The 23,107-nt window shown below is 39.7% G+C and overlaps 2 protein-coding genes and 1 pseudogene across 4 annotated transcripts in view; 1 reads left to right on the top strand and 2 right to left on the bottom strand.

Moving 5' to 3' along the window:
* Positions 1–23,107, top strand: part of RMDN1 (regulator of microtubule dynamics 1) — a 34,136-nt gene continuing 11,029 nt past the window's right edge. The window contains exons 1-4 of one of the 2 annotated variants that reach the window (XM_005563647.4): positions 1–190; positions 1,572–1,689; positions 19,305–19,392; positions 21,612–21,771. In XM_005563647.4, the coding sequence (XP_005563704.1) occupies positions 62–190; positions 1,572–1,689; positions 19,305–19,392; positions 21,612–21,771 (495 nt within the window). In that variant the 5' untranslated portion in view covers positions 1–61. Of the gene's footprint in view, positions 233–1,571; positions 1,690–19,304; positions 19,393–21,611; positions 21,772–23,107 lie in introns of both variants that reach the window. The other variant, XM_015455006.3, reaches the window with a different exon arrangement.
* Positions 3,593–5,087, bottom strand: LOC102132346 (solute carrier family 2, facilitated glucose transporter member 3 pseudogene; annotated as a pseudogene).
* WWP1 (WW domain containing E3 ubiquitin protein ligase 1) overlaps positions 22,119–23,107 on the bottom strand; it is a 141,337-nt gene continuing 140,348 nt past the window's right edge. For both annotated transcript variants that reach the window (XM_045398469.3, XM_073999067.1), the window contains exon 24: positions 22,119–22,618. In XM_045398469.3, the coding sequence (XP_045254404.2) occupies positions 22,585–22,618 (34 nt within the window). In that variant the 3' untranslated portion in view covers positions 22,119–22,584. The remainder of the gene's footprint in view (positions 22,619–23,107) is intronic.

The raw sequence follows: 23,107 nt of genomic DNA, 5'->3' as shown, positions 1-23,107 counted from the left end.
AGCCCCGCCCGCCTCGGTAGCTGCCTGAAGTAGTGCAGGGTCTGCCCGCGAGTTGCAGGTCATGTCCCTGGCCGCTCGACTGTGGCGCTTTCTGCCATTGCGACGTGGAGCCGCCCCGGGGCCTCGGCTCCCTGCGGGGACTTCGGGCAGCCGTGGGCATTGCGGCCGCTGTCGATTCCGTGGCTTCGAGGTACCCCCGCGGTCCTGGCTCCCGCTCCCCACCTCCTACCCAGTGGGTTCCTGCTCTCCCTTAACTTCTTCAGGGTTGGCGGCCCCGCGCCGCCTACGGTTCTACGGGAATGTGATGAACCGAGGAAGGAACTCGGGGCCACTGTGCCTGGAGCGCTTGGCCAGGTCCCTTCCATTTTGCAAACCTTCACTATCCTAAGCTGGGGCTGTCAGAGAAGGAGTGGGGTTTGCCCCCACGCGCCCCGGAAGCTGCCTCCTACCTGCCCATCCTGTGCGAAACAGAGAACAGGACGGGAAAGAACCTTGAGCGCTGTGAAATGATTCTCACTGTAGGCGATGACAGATACAGCAACAGCGCTTGAGGCTGCAACTTTCAGACTTTGATAAGTGTGGGGTGTGATTTAAAAAATTCAACAACTCAGAAGCAGAGATTTCATCCTGTTTAGGTTTTTGTTTAAAAATGATTATTTCTGAGTTGCCTGTTTTATCTGCATGACGTCAATGAAGGATGTCGGCATGTTGTAGTATCAGTTCTGGTATTAGACTGCTCGTGGGCCTCTGTTTATTCTTGTCAGGGAATTGGGGAATGGCATTAGTGTATATGACATATTTCACATGAACTAGGTGTTTCATTATTTTAAACTCAAATTTTTAACTGCTCAGTTAAAATCTTTCAGAATTATTATGGGACTGATGGTGGGGAGGGGTGGTTAAAAGTTAGGCATATTCCCTTTCCTTGGAAGTTTATAACCAAATGGGGAGGTGATAGATAATATAGGCGGAGAGATGGGAGGAGTTCTAAGTATGAAACTAGTTAGCCTTAAGTTTTCAAATTAGAACAATGAGTTTTAAGTCCCATTTTAGACCTGGTCCCTTGGATTAGCCTGTAATCCCAGCACTTTGGGAAGCCGAGGCGGAAGGATTGCTTGAGTCCAGAGGTTTCAAACCAGCCTGGGCGGCACAGTGAGACCCTGGCTCTGCAAAAAAATTTAAAAGCCATGTACATTTTTTATATGTAGTAATTACCATATTACTTGTCTGTAAGATTACTATATTATTCTTGTCTGTGTTCTTAATCTTGTCTGTAAGATTCATTTTTATGATGTGTTGGTGTCTCATATTTTACTTCATGCAATTTGCAATATTCATGCATTTGCAAATAAGTTGTAGCTCTTCCTTTCCAGCAGGAGTGTGATATCTTTTTCTTAATAAGATACTCTTTGAGATCGTTTTACTACAGATTTTGATGAAGTAATTTTTAAGCTTCCAATATCATGATCGATTGCTTTGGGGATGGGAGAAGATTAATGTAATTTTTGCTTGGGGTAGCAGTACCTTCAGATTTTCAAAGTTTGTAACTCTTAACATAATTGTTTCCATAGGTAATGGGAAACCCAGGAACTTTCAAAAGAGGCCTTTTACTCTCAGCTTTGTCTTATTGGGGTTTTGAAACTTACCAGGTTATCTCTCAGGCTGCTGTGGTTCATGCCGCAGCCAAAGGTAAGCATAAATTAGATATATGGAACATTTAGAGTTTTTTTTTGTGTGTGTACATTCAGAATTTTTATTTTAATACAAATAATCAGGGTAACATTAATAATAGAAAATCCATATGGAAATATTCACTATCTACTCAGTGAGAAATGGGAAAACAACTTCCCTGTCTAACTGCCAACCTACTGTTTGAGGAGCCAGAAGTTGACGTGAAGTTGGAAGAAGGTCACCTTTTCCAACTAAACCCCACTCCATAGCTATGTGCATTTTTATTTGAAGTCTCCACGACCAGCGGAAACAGTTGAGAACTGAGAACTAAAATACTGTTTTTGGCAAGGGTTTGGCTAAAGAGTCTGAGATGTGTTAGCACCAAGAAGGGAAAGAGAAATTGAGCAACATATGAAAAAGGGGCTGTAGGAACAAACACTGAAAAAATAAGTCAACAATAACCTATTTCCATCCAGAGCAAAGGGACAGTGCACATATATTCATCTTCTCAAGTGTGGGCTACACTGTACATTGACTCATACTATTTCAAACATGGTCTATTGGAAAGATTCAGGCCCCCTAAGGGCACTTGGCATAGGACCACAGTGACAAGGTAACAGGCATAGACAAGCATGGCATGACCCTAAAGGCAACAACACAGCTTTAGATAATAAGTGTTCAGAAAAAAATCCCAGAGCTGAGGTTACAAATTCCAAGTTAGCTATAAACATTCTTTGGGGAATTCCTTTAAAGATATGAGTTGAAATAAAACAGAAAATCTCCTAAAGAACAAAATGGAGAAATAATGAATCTCTACCAAGAACCGATTATTTTAGGTTTCTCATTTGGATGGCTCTCCCACCAGATAGGTGGTGGGATTACTTCAAAAGTAATGAGTCTACTACAAGGAGAAGCTGTTTGGTCCAGTGAGGGCGAACATGCTTTCTAGAAATAACTTTCTCTTCCCTCACCTGCATTCAAAATTAGAACCCATCAACCACCATTAACTACAAGGCCCGTATTAGTTAATAATCCTAGATTTCAAGTACTACTACATGTAAACTATTATCTTAAAGAAAAAAGTTCCAAAGGAAATCAATAACTATTATATAGGCATATGACTTTTATGAGAAATTAAACTTAAGAGTTTCCATCTGCAGGACAGAAATTGTTAAGAGGTAACGTGCAGACCTCAGGCACCACATAATATACCCTCCAATAATGAACTACGTTTCTCCCTAAATTCTTCGTATTGGACGCTAACCTCTCCAGCATGAAATCTTCTACTCTGTAACCGCTCTTTAAACACCTCCCTCTAATCTCAGTTTCCTTCTGTGTTTATTATTTAGCAAAATTACGCTTAAAAAAATAAACATTTCCACCATGGCATATGTATACCTATGTAACCTGCACATTCTGCACCTGTATCCCAGAACTTAAAAAATTATGTAATTAAACCAGAGGGAGGGTGAAATAAATAAAACTCAAGTTAATTTACCATGTAGAGCTATACGGAAGTGAGGAAGGTGCTCTTACATAAACCCTCTCTGCCTTCCACACTCGTGTGTATCTTCTTCCTGATAAGTCTGAGGTTGGGGGAACTGCGCCTTACTTTTCCTCTCCTATATCCCCTAGTGCGGCAATATTAGAAACCAGGGAAGGAAAAACTGGCCGAGTTGTCACATGCCAAGCGGCCAATGCCTCCTGAAATGAAGGTAGGTTCATGTGGTCTCTCTTAAGCAGAAGAGAATGTCTAGAAAATAAAATATTTAAAAAACCATTGAAAATCCAACAAACCACAGCCTTGAGGTGTGCATGGAATGCATGGGATAAGAAAGGAATCAGTAGCAGCATTCAGAAGCAGTCCTGGGTTCATCCTGATGACGTGTCTCCTTCGTTCAGGGAGAGGTGCCTTTCCCATGCTGGGAGGGACGTGGAAGGAGGCATGACTTAGACATTGGTGGTGGTCTCCTTAGCAGCCTGGGTGCTGTTCATCTCCATGATGCCGTCCTTCCCAGATCTATTTGCACCATGTGCCTGCCCTTGAAAGGCCCATGTGATATCCTCAAAAGTCCTGCCACGGGTATCAGGGACTTTGAAGAAGGTAAAGGTCAAGAAGGTGATGAGGAAGCCGATGAAGATAAAAAACATAGGCTCTTAAACAGTAAGCAGCAGAGGGGAAGAGCAGTCCCACTAGGAAGTTGGAGGTACAGTTGGAGCAGCTGACCATTGCCATCGCAGCTGGGCGGGGGCCCTGGCTGAAGAGTTTGGCCACAATAAACCAGGGAATGGGACCTGGTCCAATTTCAAAGGCCACAAAGACCAAGATAGCCCTGATAAAGACAAAGCTCATCCCATTATACTCATCCTTTAATAACAAACAGTCATGAGCATGGAACAAAAAGCCATCCCTCCAAGACCTATCATATGCAGAGTCCTTCTTCCTGCCCTTTCCAGCAGAAATAGGGAAACTACAGTGAAGGTAGTATGAAACACACCTAGATGGTCTCTTGAACACCTGCATCCTTGAAGATTCCTGTTGAGTAATAGAACACAGCATTGATTCCAGAGAGCTGCCGAGAGAGCTGGAGCACAAGTGAAATGATGATTGGGTCTCGGTAGCTGGATACTCTAAAGAGCTCTAGCATGGTTACTTGCTTTTCTTGTGACATCCTTGCACTCTCATCTTGCATCTCCTGGATGTCTTGGGATACATCCTGGATGCTCCACAATGGCTGGAGGATCTGCTTAGCATTCTCCTCTTCTTTTCTGTTAATGAGCAAAAACCTGGGACTTTCAGGGCAAAATGGAAGGGCTGTACTTTGTAGGATAGCAGGAAGGATGGGAAAGCCCAATAGCACCAGCCATAGCTCTTCAGACCCAAGGATGAATTCCAGACCAAAGATTTGGGCCACTAGAATTCCGACAATGATGCCCAGCTGGTTGAGAGTGCCAAAGGTACCCTGCAGGGCAATAGGTGAGATCTCTTCAATGTACATGGGTACAAAACCTGTGCACAGTCCGCAGAAGAGGCCAATAACCAAGCAGCCCAGGATCAGCATTTCAACCAACTCAGCTACTTTACACAATCCCATAAGGCAGCCACCAGAGACAGTCAACAGGTTGACGATAAGCATTGAATTGCATCTGTGAAAGTGGTTGACAAAGAGTCAAATGGAAAAGGAGCCAGTCATACCAACAATGGAGAATATGGCCACAGACAAAGACCAGAGGGACATGAGCAGCGTCTCAGAGGGAGGGGTATTTGCCTGGTCCCTCAAAGTGTTATTGATAAATTCCTTTATTATCATCTCAGGAGCATTGATGACCCCAGTGTTATAGCCAAATTGGAAAGAGCCGATTGTAGCAACTGTGATGGCGAAGATCAGAGCTGGGGTGACCTTCTGTGTCCCCATGGCCCTAATCTAATTCTTTTCAAGTCTTCAAGAAAGATCTAGGAGTGTGTCAGAGGTGGGAATTGAACAGTGAGAACACTTGGACACAGGAAGGGGAACACCACACACGGGGGCCTGTTGTGGGATGGGGGGAGCGGGGAGGGATAGCATTAGGAGATATACCTAATGTAAATGACAAGTTAATGGATGCAGCACACCAACGTGGCTCATGTATACATATGTAACAAACCTGCACGTTGTGCACATGTACCCTAGAACTTTAAGTATAATAATAAAAAAAAAAAGATCTAGGAGTGGGATTGCAGACACCTTTTTTAGCCAATAAAACTTTCAAATTGTCCTCAGCAACAGGTTTTCTCCAGGTCCTCAGGAATGCTCTAAACTCTCACTATTACAGCATCTCTCAAGTTATTTTTGCTTGTTATTTTGTTAATAGCTTAGTTTATTTTTTGAGACGGAGTCTTGCTCTGTTGCCCAGGCTGGAGTGCAGTGATGTGATCTTGGCTCATTGCAACGTCTGCCTTCTAGGTTCAAGCCATTCTTCTGCCTCAGCCTCCTGAGTAGCTGGGATTATAGGTACGCATCACCACAGCTGGCTAATTTTTGTATTTTTAGTAGAGACCGAGTTTCACCATGTTGGTCAGGCTGGTCTCAAACTCCTGACCTTGCAATCTGGCCGCCTTGACCTCCCAAAGTGCTGGGATTACAGGCGTGAGCCACTGCACCTGGCGTAGCTTAGTTATTTTTATATAGATAATGAAACTAATATTGCTATGGTCTGGATTATTTTCTGCCTTTCTCTACTTGTCAGCCTAATACCATATATATATTTTTTCCCTAGAAATTAGAGCTGCCTCAGCGATGCTTTATTAATAGTTTATATTTTTGTAGAGCCCTTTACCTAAGAATTCAGAATATTCTTTTACATTTTTAAAGGGTTGAGTTTGAAGAGCTAGGGGGAAGAAAAAGGACATGCTACAGAGACCATGTATGGCTCACAAAGCCTGAAATACCGTACTCTCTGGATCTTTACAGAAAAAGTTTGCTAATCCCTGCTTTATAATGACAAAATGAAACCAATCCCAGGGTGTTATATTCTTCTTGATATGGTTAACAAAAGGCCCAAGTACTTTGAGATAGATAGATTTTTATTTACAAACAGAATGCTGCTTGGTAAGTAACAGGTTGAAAGTGAAAAAAAGAAAAATCCATCACATTTTTTATTGGCATAATATAGATAAGTAAACATATATTAAAACTTGACTGGGCGTGGCAGCTCATGCCTGTAATCCCAGCACTTTGGGAGGCTGAGGTGGGGGGATCACTTGAGCCCAGGAGTTTAAGACCAGTGTAGGCAACAAATTGAGACCCCCATCTCTACAGAAATTGGAACAATTAGCTGGGTGTGTGGTGCGTGCTTGTCCCAGCTACACAGGGGTCTGAGGCAGGAGGATCACCTGAGTCCAGGAGGTCAAAGCTGCAGTAAACCGTGGTCTCACCACTGCACTCCAGCCTGGGCAATGGAGCAAAACCCTGTCTCAAAAAAAAAAAAAAAAAAAAAAAAAAAAAAAGACTTGCCAGTTTAAAAAAATTAGTTGAACCAATTGTGAACCAAAATTTTGGTATATTACAGCAATATCATATGAAAGAATTAATGGCTTAAGCTTTTTTGTTTTTTGCAATTCTCACCTTTTAAAAAGGAGAAGGTGATTGGGGAAAGAAGCAGAGACTTGATTTTGAATAGATGGTCTTATTAAACTTCTGATAGAATTTGAGAATGTGATCTAAAGGTTGATAGTTATCTATTGATTTCATTTATCTATGATTATCTTCTTTAAAAAGCAGATAATTGAGAAACCCTGCACTGTGTTTTTTTTTTTTTTAAATGTATTTATGAAGAAGGACTTGTTTTGTTTCCGGCTGAATGATGTATTTTGGCAAATACTTAATTCATCTTTTTAAAGCAACCTAGACTTTAATTCTCACAGCAGCCTTATAAAATAGTACAAGTCTTATTATCTTATCACATTATAATAATTTTTGAAAAGCTCACAGAGTTAAACTTCTTGAAAGTCAAAATGTTAGAGTGGATATTAGAACTTTTTTATTTTGAGACAGAGTTTCACTCTGATGCTTAGGCCACAGTGGCATGATCACAACTCACTGCAGCTTCAACTTCCCCGGGCCCAGGAGATTCTCCCACCTCAGCCTCAGGAGTAGCTGAGACTACAGATGCACACCACCATGCCTGCCTAATTTTTGTATTTTCTGTAGAGACGAGGTTTCACCATGTTGTCTGTTTGTTCTGGTTAGCTTTATTGAAGATCACATAGTTGTAGATGTGCAGCTTTGTTTCTGAGTTCTCTAACCTGTTCCCTGGCCTATGTGTCAGTTTTTGTACCAGTATCATGCTATTTGGGTCACTGTAGCCTTGTAGTATAGTTTGAAGTCAGGTCGTGTGATGCTTACAGCTTTGTTATTTTTGCCTAGGTTTGCCTTGGCTATTTGGCCTCTCTTTTGGTTCCATACAAATTTTAGGATAGTTTTTTGTAATTCTGTGAAAGATGATGTTGGTAGTTTGATAGGAATAACAAATAGGAATCTGTAAATTGCTTTGGGCAGTAAGACCATTTTATCAATATTGATTCTTCCTGCCCATGAGCATGGAATGTTGTTTGTGTCATCTCTGATTTCCTTTTCATTCTGGTAAAAAATCTAACTGTATTCCTAAGTATTTTATTATTTTTGTGGCTGTTATGAATGGGATTGCATTTTTTATTTGGCTGTTAGCTTGAGTGTTACTGGTGTATAGAAATGTACTGATTTTCATACATTGATTTTGTAACCTGAAAGTTTACTGAAGCTGTTTATCAGTTCCAAGAGCCTTTGAGCAAAGACTGTTTTTGGAGTTTTCTAGGTAAAGAATCATATCATCTGTAAGGAGACATGGTTTGAGTTCCTTTCTTTCTATTTGGATGCCTTTCATTTCTTTCTCTTGCCTGATGGCTTTGGCTAGGACTTCCAGTATTATATTTAAAAGGAGTGGTAAGAGCGGGCATCCTTGTCTTGTTCCATTTTTCAAGGAGAAAGCTTCTAGCTTTTGCACATTCAGTATGATGTTGGCTGTGGGTTTGTCATAAATGGTTCTTATTATTTTGAGGTGTGTTTCTTCAGTGCTTAGTTTGTTGATTTTTTTAACGTAAAGTGATGTTGAATTTTATCAAAAGCCTTTTCTGTGTCTTTTGAGATGATCATGTGGTTTTTCTTTTTAGTTATGTTTATGTGATGAATCTCATTTATTGATCTGCATGTTGAACCAACCTTGCATCTCAAGAATAAAGCCTACTTGATTGTGTTATATTATCTTTTCAATGTGCTGCTGGATTCAGTTTGCAAATACTAATTTAACTATTTTTATGCCTATATTCTTTTTTCTTTCTCTGTTTATTAAGATGGGGTCTCACTCTGTCACCCATACTGGAGTGTAGTGGTGCAATCTTGGCTTACTGCAACCTCTACCTCCCAGGCAGGCTCAAGTGATCCTCCCACCTCCACCTCCTGAGTGGCTGGGGCTACAGGTGCATACCACTACATCTAGGTAATTTTTTTGTGTTTTTTTTTGTAGAGTTGGGGTTTCTCCATGTTGCCCAGGGTGGTCTTAAACTCCTGAGCTCAAGCAATCCATCCACCTCAGCTTCCCAAAGTGCTGGGATTACAGACATGAGCCACCATGCCCAGCCCATCTGCCTTCACCTGAGTTAATGACTTGAAGTTTTCCTTTTCCATTGTGTCTCTGACAGGTTTTGGTATCAGAATGATGCTGGCCTCATGGAATGAGTAGGCAAGAGTCCCTTCTCTTCAATTTTTTGGAATAGTTTCAATAGGATTGGTACCAGCCCTTATTTGTGCATTAGGTTGAATTTGGCTATGACTCCATCTAGTCCAGGGCTTTTTCTGGTTGGTAGGTATCAGGCCTCTGAGCCCAAGCCAAGCCATCACATCCCCTGTGACTTACAGGTATACGCCCAGATGGCCTGAAGTAACTGAAGAATCACAAAAGAAGTGCAAATGCCCTGCCTCACCTTAACCGATGACATTCCACCACAAAAGAAGTGAAAATGGCGGGTCCTTGCCTTAAGTGATGATATTATGTTGTGAAATTCCTTTTCCTTGCTTCTCTTGGCTCAAAAAACTCCCCCACTGAGCACCTTGTGACCCCCACTCCTGCCCGCCAGAGAACAACCCCCCTTTGACTGTAATTTTCCTTTACCTACCCAAATCTGGTAAAACGGCCCCACCCTTATCTCCCTTTGCTGACTCTCTTTTCGGACTCAGCCTGCCTGCACCCAGGTGAAATAAACAGCCATGTTGCTCACACAAAGCCTGTTTGATGGTCTCTCCACAGGGACGCGCATGACAGTAGGGTTTTTTTTTGTTTTATTTTGTTTTTTTTAACTACTGATTCAGTTTTGGAACTTGTTATTGGACTATTACAAGGATTTCAGTTTCTTCCTGGTTCAGTCTTCAGATGTTTCTAGGAATGTATCCATTTCTTCTGTGTTTTCTAGTTTGTATGCATAGAGGTATTTGCAATAGTCTCTGAGGGTTTTTGTTTTTGTTTTGAGATGGAGTTTCACTCTTATTGCCCAGGCTGGAGTGCAATGGCGCGATCTCGGCTCACTGCAGCCTCCACCTCCCGGGTTCAAGTGACTCTCCTGCCTCAACCTCCCGAGTAGCTGGGATTACAGGCATGTGCCACCACGCCCAGCTAATTTTTTGTGTTTTCAGTAGAGACGGGGTTTCTCCATGTTGTCACTCTGTCTCAAACTCCCGACTTCAGGTGATCTGCCTGCCTCAACCTCCCAAAGTGCTGGGATTACAGGCGTGAGCCACTGCACCTGGCCTGGTTTTTGTATTTCTCTGGGTTTGCTGTTAATATTCCCATTGTCATTTCTGATTATGTTTATCTGGATCTTCTCTGTTTCTTTTTCTTTTTTTTGAGACAGTCTCTTGTTCTGTCACTCAGGTTGGAATACAGTGACATGATCTCAGCTCACTGCAACCTCTGCCTCCTGAGTTCAAGCAGTTCTCCTGCCTTGGCCTCCCGTGTAGCCGGGATTACAGGCGCGTGCCACCACACCTGGCTAATTTTTGTATTTTTAGTAGAGATGGGGTTTCACCATGTTGGTCAGGCTGGTCTTGAACTCCTGACCTCGTGATCCACCCACCTTGGCCTCCCAAAGTGCTAGGATTACAGGCATGTGCCACTGTGCCCAGCCTCTCTTTGTTTCTTGATTAATACAGCTAGCAGTCTATGAATTTTGTTTATTCTTCTGAAGAACCAAGTTTTGGTTTCGTTGATTTTTTTTTGTATGGCTTTCACATCTCAATTTTGTTCAGTTCAGCTCTTAATTTTGTTATTTTCTTCCGCTAGCTTTGGATTTGGTTTGCTCTTGTTTTTCTCCTTCCTCTAGATATTATGTTAGGTTGTCAATTTGAGATCTTTCTAACTTCTTGATACAGGCGTTTAGTGCCATAAACTTTCCTCTTAGCACTGCTTCAGCTGTGTCTCACAGATTCTGGTATGGTAAATCTTTGTTTTCATTAATTTCAAAGAAGTTTTTGATTTCTGCTTTAATTTCATTGTTTACCCAGAAATCATGCAGGAGCAAATTGTTTAATTTCCATATAATTGTATGGTTTTGAGAGATCTTGATATTGATTTCTATTTTTATTGAGCTGTGGTCCGAGAGAGTGCTTGGTTTGATTTCAGATTTTTTTTTTTTTTAATTTTGTTCAGAATTGCTTTATGGCCAAGCATGTGGCCTATCTTAGAGTATGTGCCATGCACAGGTGAGAAGAATGTACATTCTGTTGTTCTTGGGTAGGGTACCTTGTAGATGTCTGTTAACGTCCATTTGATTAAGTGTCAACTTTAGATCCTGAATATTTTTGTTAGTTTTCTGCCTTAATAGTATGTGTAGCACTGTCAATGGAGTGTTCACGTCTCTCAGTATTACAATGTGGTTATCGAAGTCTCTTTGTAGGTCTCTGAGAACTTGTTTTATTAATCTGTGTGCTCCAATGCTAATTATATATATATGTTTAGGATAGTTGTTTTCATGTTTAATTGAACTCTTTGTCATTGTGTAATGTTCTTCTTTGTCCTTTTTTATCATTGATGATTTAACGTCTGTTTTCTCTGAAACAAGAATAGCAGCCCCTGCTCTTTTTTGTTTTCCATTTGATTGATGTTTCTCCATTCCTTTTCTTTGAGTCTGTGGGCATCATTGCATGTGAGATCTGTCTCTTGAAGACAGCATACAATTGGGTTATGCATCTTTATCCAACTTGCCACTCTGTGTCATTTATGTGGGGCATTTAGCCTGTATACATTCAAGGTCAATACTGATATGTGAGAACTTAATCCTGTCATCATGTGGTTAGTTGTTATGTGGACTTGATTGTATAGTTGCTTTACAGTATCAGTGAGCTATGAACTTAAGTGTGTTTTTGTGGTGGCAAGTATTGGTCTTTCATTTCCATGTTTAGCACTCCTTTAAGGACCTCTTGTAAGGCAGGTCTGATGGTAAGAAATTCCCTTAGCATTTGCTTGTCTGAAAAGGATTTAATTTCTCTTTTGCTTATAAAACTTAGTTTAGCTGGATATGAAATTCTTGATTGGAATTTTTTTTTCTTTAAGGATGTTGAATATAGTCCCCTAGTCTCTTCTGGCTTGTAAGGCTTCTGCTAAAAAGTCCACTGTTAACCTGATGGGATTCCCATAGTAGGTGACCTGCTTCTTCTCTCTAGCTGTCTTTAAGAGTTTTTCTTTCATGTGGACCTTGGAGAATCTGCTGACTGTGTGTCTCGAGGATGGTTCTTTTGTATACCAACTTGTAGGGGTTCTCTGCATTTCCTAAGTTTGCATGTTGTATGTGTGCATGCCGGCGAGGCAGTGGACAGAGGCTATGAGTGAGTGTGCACCTGTGGGGCTCCATCTGCAAAAGTCCTCCCTTGGGAAGGTGGGGGCCACTGGCAAGTATTTCACCAGGACAGCTGAGGCTATGTTGCATACGGGTGTGGCCAGGCAGGGACTCTGGGAGAGACTGGCAGACGGGGATGTTCAGATGAGACAGGCCCCATCCCATGCACAAGACAGCCCTGCTGTCTCCATGTCTGGCTGCTAATAAAGGCTAAGGCGACCTAGAGGAGTATGGTGAGCCTTGGGAAATGGATACTTATGACCATGCTGCACTGTTGCTATTCCCATGCTAAACCCTCTGTTCTCCACACAGACTAGAATTTTGTCTCTGGCAGCTCTCCAGGTAGTTCTCCCTGCCATTTCAAATGTCTTGGAGGGGTCTTAGGATCTCCTGCAGCTAGGATCTCAAAGGTCTGTGATGAGAGTGGGCCACTCCAAACCAGTTTCAATTACCCTTTCCCTAGGAGCTGCTAGGTTCCAGGAATGAGTCTTGGTGCTTGGCAACCCCATGCAGGGTTCCCAGCTTCCTCCTTTTTCAGATTCAGGGTCTGTGTCCTCCCTGTATCCACTCTCAACATCTTCTTTCTGAGTATCTGTTCAGCATGTGCCAGTCTACTTGATGATGGTCTCTCTCAGTGGGAGAATGTCTTCCTGGCTGTGCCTAGTCAGCCATCTTGGCTCTTCTAGTTTTTCAAAAGTGTCTTGAGAACATAAAAAGTTACTACATGTTTATTTTTGTTTTTTGAGACAGAGTCTCGCTGTGTCCCTGAGGCTAGAGTGTGGAGATGTGATCTTAGCTCACTGCAACCTCTGCCTCCTGGGTGGAAGTGATCCTCCCACCTCAGCCTCCCAGGTAGCTGGGATTACAGGCATGTGCCACAATGCCCAGCTAATTTTTGTATTTTTAGAAGAGACGGGGTTTTACCATGTTTGCTGGGCTGGTCTTGAACTCCTGACTTCAAGTGATCCGCCCGCCCCAAAGTCTGGAATTACAGGCATGAGCCACCACACCTGGCTGATATTTGTTAAGTTAAAAATAACATTTTAAGGTCCTAGACCTCTATGAGGCCTGCACAAGCTGGATGAGGCCTTTTTAGCCACAGTAGGGATGGGTGAGGGAGTCAAATGATCACTGGTTTCTTTCACACTTCAACAAGCTTTTGTTTTGTTTTGTTATTTGAGACAGAATCTCGCTCTGTCACCCAAGCTGAAGTGCAGTGGCATGATCACAGCTCATTGCAGCCTCAACCTCGTGGACTCAGACAATCCTCCTGCCTCAGCCTCCCTAGTAGCTGGGACTAGAGGCACGTGTCATCATGCCCAGCTAATTTTTGTGTTTTTGGTAGAGACGAGTTTTCACCATGTTGGCCAGGCTAGTCTCGCATTCCTTGCCTCAAGTGATCTGCCCACCCCGGCCTCCCAAAATACTGGAATTACAGGCATGAGCGACCACACCCAGCCTCAACAAGCTCTTATGCCACTTTCCAGCATTCTCTTTTCTACCTCTTAAGTGAGCTAAGCTATGGAGTTCTGTAGTCTATTCCATTAGTGATTTCTAAATACGTAATACATTCTTATTAACTGTGGTTGTCATGCTGTGCAGCAGATCTCTAAACCTTATTCCTCCTGTCTAACTGAAACTTTGTACCATTTGACCATTGCCCCATTCCCTCCTGCCACTCAACCCCGGCCTCTGGTAACCGCCATTCTACTCTTTACCTATGTGAGTTTGACTTTTTTAGATTCCACATGTAAGTGAGATCATATAGTGTAGGTTGAGTATCCCTTGTCCAAACTGCTTGGCACTAGAAGTGTTTCCGATTTTGGATTTTTTTGGATTTTGGAATATTTGCATATACCTAATGAGATGTCTTAGGAATGGGACCCAAGTCCAAACACAGAATTTATTTGTGTTGCATTTATATCTTATGCACATAACTTGAAGGTAATTTTATACAAGATTTTAAATAACTGTGCATGAAACAGAGTTTGTGTACATTGAACCATCAAAAAGTCAAAGTGTCAGGTGTGGAATTTTCTACTTGTGGCATCATGTTGGCTCTCACAAAGTTTTGGATTTTGAAACATTTCAAATTCTGGATTTTCAGATTAGATTAGAGATGTTCAACCTACATTTTTCTCTCTGTACCTGGCTTATTTCACTTAACATAATGTCCCCCACTTACTATAATGTTCATCCACATTCTTACAAACGACAGAATGACAAAATTTTCTTCTCTTTTAAAGCTAAATAATACTCCATTTGTGTATGTATGCTACTTTTTGTGTTTAATCCACTTATCTATTAACGGGCACTTAGGTGGTTTCCTAAGGCATGGCAATTGTGACTAATGCCTTAGTGAATGTGGCAGTACAAATATCTCGACATACTGATTTCAGTTCCTTTGGATATACATCCAGAAGTGGGATTGCGGGATCATATACTAGTTCCATTTTTAGTTTTTGAGGAACCTCGCTGTTGTTTTCCATAATGCAATAGCTTTATTTTCTTAAAACAACAAAAAAATCACTTTGTAATTAGTTGATTGGCATGCTTATATAATTTGTGAGACTACAGACCATAGCCCTTGAAAAAAGATTAATTGAAAAATACAGAAACATTTTTTTTTTATCCTGGAAAATGATCCATATGTTTCTATAAAAATATAACTTCACTGGCCCTTACAAGTTTTTCTTTGTCTTATATCTCTTCCATTTGCTATTTTTTTTTTAAAGGAATTGGTCTTCAAATAATTCCGTGCTTCAAAATTTCTGCTTGATTCTCTTTTGATCTGCTTTGTGCTTATTTAAAGCAAATTTAAAAGCTTTTACTTCCTCCATTTTCTGGAACTAAGTTACATTCTGAAGTGGGAGTTTTTTGAAATGAGTTGAAGTTTAAGGGCATAAATATCATTGACATTTTAGTTGGATGGGATTATAGGACTGACTTTTAAAATGGTTATATCTGTATTTATCACAAGGTGGTACCAGATATCCACTTGTTATCAGGAACTGAAGCACTCCTATAGGAACGTTTCACTATATTATTATTATTATTGTTGTTATTATTATTATTATTATTGAGGCGGAGTCTTGCTCTGTCCCCCCAGGCTGGAGTGCATTGGTGCAATATCAGCTCACTGCAACTTCTGCCTTCTGGGTTCTAGCGATTTCCCTGCCTCAACATCCCAAGTAGCTGGGATCACAGGCACCCGCCACCATGACTGGCTAATTTTTGTATTTTTAGTAGAGATGGGGTTTCACCCTGTCGGCCAAGATGGTCCTGAACTCCTGACCTCAGGTGATCCACTCGCCTTGGCCTCCCAAAGTGCTAGCTAGGATTATAAGTGTGAGCCACCATGCCTGGCCTCATTAGCTCCTTAAAATAGACCAAATTTAAAGCCCCTTGAAGAAAGGTATGCTAATACATTCATAGTACTCTTTGTGCATATGAAAGCTTGTGTAAAATGCTTAAAAGATAATTACAAGTGCCCAACTTAAAGGTTCTCTTTTATTTTTTAGTTTGTTTTTGTGTGTTTTTTTAAATTTCTGTTTTTGTCACAGTCATTAAAGGTTCTTTATATATCACTTCACTTGTGTTTTCATATATATTTTCAAAATTCCTCTTTATTGATGAACCTACAGAACTGAGATCAGTGTTCCTTTGTATGTAGTTATTTGTTGTACTTCAGTGCATTTTTGGTTGCACTGTTTCTGGTACTGCTGAGACACAGTATTATTGGTATGAAAGAATTGCCTTAAACTTTGATGATGTTACTGCTACTTAGAGGCTTGAATCTAGATACTCAGATTTTCTACTTCTTAAGTCTTATGTAGAGAAATTTCAGGAATATAGCTATTTATCTTGCCAGAGGAGTATTCTTGTCCTGACACTGCTCACATGGCTGGAATACAGTCAGCTAGAAAAGTAGAAAATCGAAGTTTACTAACATATATGTAGGAGGTTACATCATTGGCATTTCTTTAAAAAATTCTAATTATTTTGATCTTGTACATATCTATTTTAGGTTAAATTTAAGATTTCACTCTACAGTTTTAGGTGAATTAACATCTCATTTCATCTTAGAATACTTGCTTATTAAGTTGAAAATAATTTACTTTAAAAGTTTAGTCTGTTTTATAGAATATGGTCTGTATGTTAGTAACATAACTTAGTTTTAAATATTTTCAAGAAAGTATAAAATATTAGGTTAGAAAACAATGATTTGCAGATATGTGGAGTTGTCTACAAGCTCTCACCTGAGTGCCTGCGTCAGTCTATAGTACCATAGGAAGTGTACCTTTTTCTTATAACTTGTACAGTGTATGATTTTAGAAAAATCCTTTTTAGAATTATATATATACATATGTATATATATTTAAATATGTAAATTTATAGGCTGGGTGTGGTGGCTCACGCCTGTAATCCCAGCACTTTGGAAGGCCAAGGTGGGCAGATCACGAGCTCAAGAAATCAAGACCTTCCTGGCCAACATGGTGAAACCCTGTCTCTACTAAAACTACAAAAAATTAGCTGGGACTGGTGGCACACACCTGTAGTCCCAGCTACTTAGGAGACTCAGGCAGGAGAATCACTTGAACTTTGGAGGCAGAGGTTGCAGTGAGCCGAGATGGCGCCACTGCACTCCAGCCTAGTGACAGAGTGAGACTCTGTCCCAAATAAATAAATAAATAAATAAATATATATATATGTGTATATATATTTAAAGCCATTATATTATAGCTTACAGTATTTTACTATGTAATTAAGAATTTGGAGCTAAGTGATTTGAGAGATTATAAAAGGATGCACACAAAAACGATTTAGATTATTCACTAAATTTCTACTTTTTTTTTTTTTTTTTTAAAAGAGATGGCATCTTGGCATCTTGCCATCCTGCCCAAGCTGGTCTCGAACTCCTGGGCTCAAGTGATTCTTCCACCTCAGCCTCCCAAAGTGTTGGGATTATAGGCATGAGCTGCCATGCCTGGCTGACAATTTCTACTTTTTTAATCGCATGAGTAATGTGATTTAGAATTCCCAGATCATGTTAAGGACAGTAATCAGTCTTTTCAGTAAGTCAGAGAATAATCAATGAATAGATTTAAAAGTAACTTTTTTACTTATACATACTATATACACATTCAAATATGCCAGATCAATATATTTAATTTAATACTAATTTTCTTTCACTGCTCTGACAAGTTCAGTGACTTAAACAACACAAATTTATTATCTTAGGGTTCTATAGTTCTGTATCTTACAGTTCAGAAGCCAAAAATGGTTCTGACTGGCTAAAATCAGCATTGGGAGAGCTGCATTCCAGAGACCCTGGGGAATATTCCCTTTCTTTGCTTTTTTCAGCTTCTGTAGGCTTTCTGCATTATTTGGCTGAAGGCGCCTTCCTCCATGTTCAGAACCACCATCAAACCATCATTCTGACCTCGTTTCCACTGACACTCCTTCTCTGACTTTTGCCTTCCTCTTTCACTTTTAAGGACTCCTATAATTATATTGGGCCTACCTGGATAATCCAGGATAATTTCCTATTTTCAGATTAGCTGATTAGCAACCTTAATTCTCTCTACAGTTCACTGTTGCCATGTAACCAAACATTCAGATTCCAGGGATTAAGATTGGGGCATCTTTGGGGGCCATTATTCTACCTACTGTAAATATCAACTAAAGAATAAAGACTACTACTTATCCTTTGGGTTGTTAAAACACAAACTTAGTGATTCAGCCACTTATTAGATAAAAATATAGAATAGAATGGAAGCAAAATTTTAAAAATTAACCAGCCATATGAATATTATTAAACTTTATAACACCTAATCAGAATGAAGTGGGATTACTGAAAAAAATAGTCTTTATTTAATTTTAGGTTTTTTTTCCCTGCTATTGTCATTTAATTTCTTAACTAGTATAATTATTACATTATGATGTTAAAAAATACATGATGGCATCACAAGTTGTGTGGTTTTTTTCTTTTGGCTAATTTTTTAAAAACTTAAGAACTCACCCCCCCACGTTTTTTTTTTTTTTTTTGAGACAGAGTCTCGCTCTATTGCCCAGGCTGGAGTGCAGTGGCGTGATCTTGGCCCACTGCAACCTCTTCTTCCTGGGTTCAAGTGATTCTTCTGCCTCAGCCTCCCAAGTAGCTGGGATTACAGACACATGCCATCACGCCCAGCTAATTTTTATATTTTTAGTAGAGACGGAGTGTCACCATGTTGGCCAGGCTGGTCTCAAACTCCTGACCTGGTGGTCCTCCCACCTCAGCCTCCCAAAGTGCTAGGATTACAGGTATGAGCCACCGTGCCAGGCCAAGAAACCCTTTTAACAACAAGTATACCATGATTGATTAAAGTATACCAAGTGTATACACATTGGAATGTTGGCTTAGGACTAAGTAGTACAGTACCCTTATAGAAGACAAAATTAAATGTACATGTTTCTGAGTAATAATTGGAATTTCCTGAAATTCAGACTGTTTTTTCATTAAGTAGACAGTTTTCTTAGGTCACTACACTGTCAATAATGTTTATGTATTTTGTAGTCATATATAAATTAGTTTTAAGAGTCGGTCAGAGCATAGTATCAATAAGTTCCAGGTTCAGTGTGTAGTTAGCTTCATCTAAATTTCTGATGACAGCTCTGACTCATTGAACATCTGTGTATAAAGAGAATCTATTAAAACAGTGTAGTTTGGTTCATGCACATTACTAACATTCAGTGCTGCAAGTAGATGACTTTTATTTTCTACAATGGATGGTACTTAACAGCAGCAACAACAAAGACTGGGTACAGCAAGCTTGTCCAACCTGCGGCCCATAGGCCACATGGAGCCCAGGACAGCTTTGAATCTGGCCCAACACAGATAAGTAAACGTTCTGAAAATATTATGAGAGTTTTTGGAATTTTTTTTAGCTCATCAGCTATCGTTACTGTTATATTTATTGTTAGTGTTTCGTATTTAATCAGTACCAGAATAAGTTTTCTAATTTTTTATTTCCCATGATTTCAATAAATCATTTTTTATGATAGCGTTATGCTTATTGCTACTTTGTTTCCATCTAGGTTCTTCATAATTTCTGCTCTTTCACTATAGGTCATTTCTGTATCTAATTTCATTTGCTTATATATAAAAGTTTATGTTTCTTTGAATTATTGTCATCTGACTTGGGAAGACATATTTTATTGTGTCTTTTTTCCTTTATAATCTTTGAAGTTGAAGAAATACTTGAACAAGCAGACTACCTGTATGAAAGCGGAGAAACAGAAAAACTTTATCAGTTGCTAACCCAATACAAGGAAAGGTAAGCAATGTAGGATAGGCCTAGGCTTGTGGTTTCCTCAAAATTTTTATTTTATTTATTTATTTATTTTTTTTTTGAGACGGAGTCATGCTCTGTCGCCCAGGCTGGAGTGCAGTGGCCGGATCTCAGCTCACTGCAAGCTCCGCCTCCCGGGTTCACGCCATTCTCCTGCCTCAGCCTCCCGAGTAGCTGGGACTACAGGCGCCCGCCACTTCGCCCGGCTAGTTTTTTGTATTTTTTAGTAGAGACGGGGTTTCACCGTGTTAGCCAGGATGGTCTCGATCTCCTGACCTCGTGATCCGCCCGTCTCGGCCTCCCAAAGTGCTGGGATTACAGGCTTGAGCCACCGCGCCCGGCCAAAATTTTTATTTAACAATTAAAATGACCTTTAGTGCTTGAGGTTTTAAAAATTGATTATTGTAGTTTTTACTTCAAAATATTTCTTAGAGTTTAATTTATAATATACTATTTATTTCTTACGTTAAATGCTGCATGTATCTCATTGATTTAGAAAAGGTGTTACTACTTACTCTAGTGGAATGTTGATTTTTCCATTTTACTTTAGATCGTACAGCATAGTTACTGAATATATGTTTATCCATTCTAGCCATATTGTATATTTCTCATTCCTTTTAAAGTAATTATTTATTGGTATAGGTTACATGAATTCACTGAGATTTAGGATGTTGTATGCCACCACTGAATGGTAACCGTGTATTACTTTAGAAGGATAGTCAGAGAAATAAAAAATACCCCCTTTTTCTATTTTTAGTATTAGATTGTATGTTTAGTGTAGAATATCAGTGTGTACTCATTTTTGGGAGGAGTGTGGAGTGAGAGAAAGACTCAACCTATAAAGTAAATCATATGGCTAAATAGCATTTCTAGATAACTAATTTACGCATCTCCTAAACTAAAAACATTGAGTCCTTTTCATCTACCTTTTTGAGATTTTCAAAACCAGTTTTCTCCCCAGGACCCACCAAATTTACTTTCTAGATATCTACAGGATTGATCTTTTCTTCTCCATTCTCCCCTCAGTAATTCAAGGTGGCTGGTTTGTCATTTTATTGTCATGTCATTGATAGCTTGAAAAATAAGCTGTAAGGTAGTTACTCCATATTCATTGAATAATAACTATCTTAAGGAACCTTTAGTTTCAAATTTTTATTTTTTGTTAAAAAAATATAAAGTTAGGATTAAAGGCAAACATTTAATAAAAAGGAATTTATTTATTTTATTTTATTTTTTTTGAGATGGAGTTTCGATCTTGTTGTCCAAGCTGGAGTGCAATGGCGCAATCTTGACTCACTGCAACCTCTACCTCCCGGGTTCAAGTGATTCTCCTGCCTCAGCCTCCCAAGTAGCTGGGATTACAGGCATGCACCACCACGACCGGCTAATTTTGTATTTTTAGTGGAGACGGGGTTTCTCCATGTTGGTCACGCTGGTTTTGAACTCCCGACCTCAGGTGATCTGCCTGCCTCGGCTTCCCAAAGTGCTGGGATTACAGGCGTGAGCCACTGTGCCTGACCAGAATTTAATTTTTGCAATTATTTCTGTCAGTTGTGATGGTTAATAATTTATTAACCATTCCTTATATCACTATATGGAAATGGCAGTTCTTCAAAGAATCCAATGCTCTTACTTGAAGTAACCCATACATCATGGCATAGTATTCAAACATAGGATTATATTTTGAGATTACATTATATTCAAGCATTCATTCATTAGCAAATAATTGTCAAAAACTATTGTGTGTCAGGTGCTATATTTGAGACTAGGGATTCAGCAGTTTTGTATTTTTAGAACATGACCCTGTCTATAAAATTTACGTATTTTATGGTACTGTATGAACTACCGAGTGAGCTATTTGAAACACAGTGCCAGTGAGGCCAAGCCTCAAGTTAATATGTTGAGTTTTGTAGGGCAAATGTTTAGAGAATTTGAATACAGAGATATTTTTGAAAGAAGTCAGTGTTTTAGATACTAGAGGTAAGTTAATATTTATGAATATTAGACATTTTTATAGGAAATTTTAGCAAATAAAGGTTTTGTATTAATGAAAATAACAAATTTAGCATTATTAATAATGGCTTTTGATACCATGTTGCTAGCTTCCTAAGCTGAAAGACCATAATGTATTCATTAGTAATGTAACCCTTAACAATTTTTAAATGTGAGCTAAAATGGTTGTTTTATATTTTATTTCAAATTAGCGAAGATGCAGAGTTACTGTGGCGTTTGGCACGGGCATCACGTGATGTTGCTCAGCTTAGCAGAACCTCAGAAGAGGAGAAAAAGCTATTGGTGTATGAAGCCCTAGAGTATGCAAAAAGAGCACTGCAGAAGAATGAATCACATTTTGCAGCTCATAAGGTGAGTTTTAACTAAGCTATTACCATGTACTGAGAGGTACATTTTCTATATTTTTCTATTATCCCTAATTTACATTGGAAGAACAACTTCTCTATTTTAAGGTTTTTTTATTTTTATTCAATCTTATCTCTTAAGGATAATTTCTCTATTTTAAAGAAGTAGGGAAGATAGTTAGTTTTATGTTTTTCAAAAAGAAGTCTTTGTTTTCATAGACATTTGCTCTAACTTCATGTGTATTTGATAAATTACTTTTGTGAATGCTTATTTTTAAACAGAAGTTTAGTAATTTCATGAATTACCTATATCTATATTCTTACTAGTATAAGCGCTTCACAAATATTTTCTCATTTTCCTCACGTTATATTTGTTTTATTTAGAGGTAGGAATATAACAGCTAGACAACTGAGACCTAGAATGACTTTCACATGTAACTCAGGGTTTCTTGTTGGTTCACGACGACGTTTTTCAGTAAATTGTACAGGGAGACGAGGTCATCATTAGCCTTCTGGATTGTTGGACTTCATAGAACCCAAAGGCAGGGTAAAGTTGGACCTTGGGAAAAAATTGGCTTGATTGCTCCGAGGCTTCATTAATTGTTTCTCTACTCTGCTGTTACCGGAAAATCTTTTTCATTGCAGACGTTTGTTTTCTCCTTATCCTAAGTCTTGTGACTTTCCACAGCACCTGGGTTTTTGAAGCATGGCCATTTTAGATTCATTTCTTGGGAAAGAAACTCAGGTTGTCTCAGTTTGGGTCTGCTGTCCAACTGTGGCTGTGGAGATAAGGTCACAGTTGACAATGTGGCTGTTCTTACTATAACAATGCAATACGGGAGGAGATGGAATTCCTAGAAAAGAGAATGAGAAAATAAAACATTCAATTACATATTCTTCTAAATTGACACTCAGACCATAAACATGAACCATTATCTCATTGTGTTGGTAACTTTCTTGGAAAATTCACCACTTTCTACCTTGTATTATAGTTCTCTATAAACATGTCCTATCCCTGAGGTTGTTTTGTTTTGTTTTGTTTTGTTTTTAGACATAGTCTCTCTCTGTTGCCCAGGCTGGAGTACAGGGGTGTGATCTTGGCTCACTGCAGCCTCCATCTCCCAGGTTCAAGTGATTCTTCTGCCTCAGCCTCCCAAGTAGCTGGAATTACAGGTGCATGCTACCATGCCCAGCTAAGTTTTGTATTTTTAGTAGAGATGAGGTTTCACCATGTTGGCCAGGATTTCAACCTCCTGACCTCAGGTGATCCACTCACCTCAGCCTCCCAAAGTACTGTTACAGGCGTGAGCCACTGCGCCCAACCCTATTCCTGAGTTTCTAGA

This window comes from Macaca fascicularis, chromosome 8 (genome assembly GCF_037993035.2).
Source record: "Macaca fascicularis isolate 582-1 chromosome 8, T2T-MFA8v1.1".
Lineage (NCBI taxonomy): Eukaryota > Metazoa > Chordata > Mammalia > Primates > Cercopithecidae > Macaca > Macaca fascicularis.
Note: the sequence above shows the minus strand (reverse complement) of the source record. Positions and strands in the feature narration are given on the sequence as shown.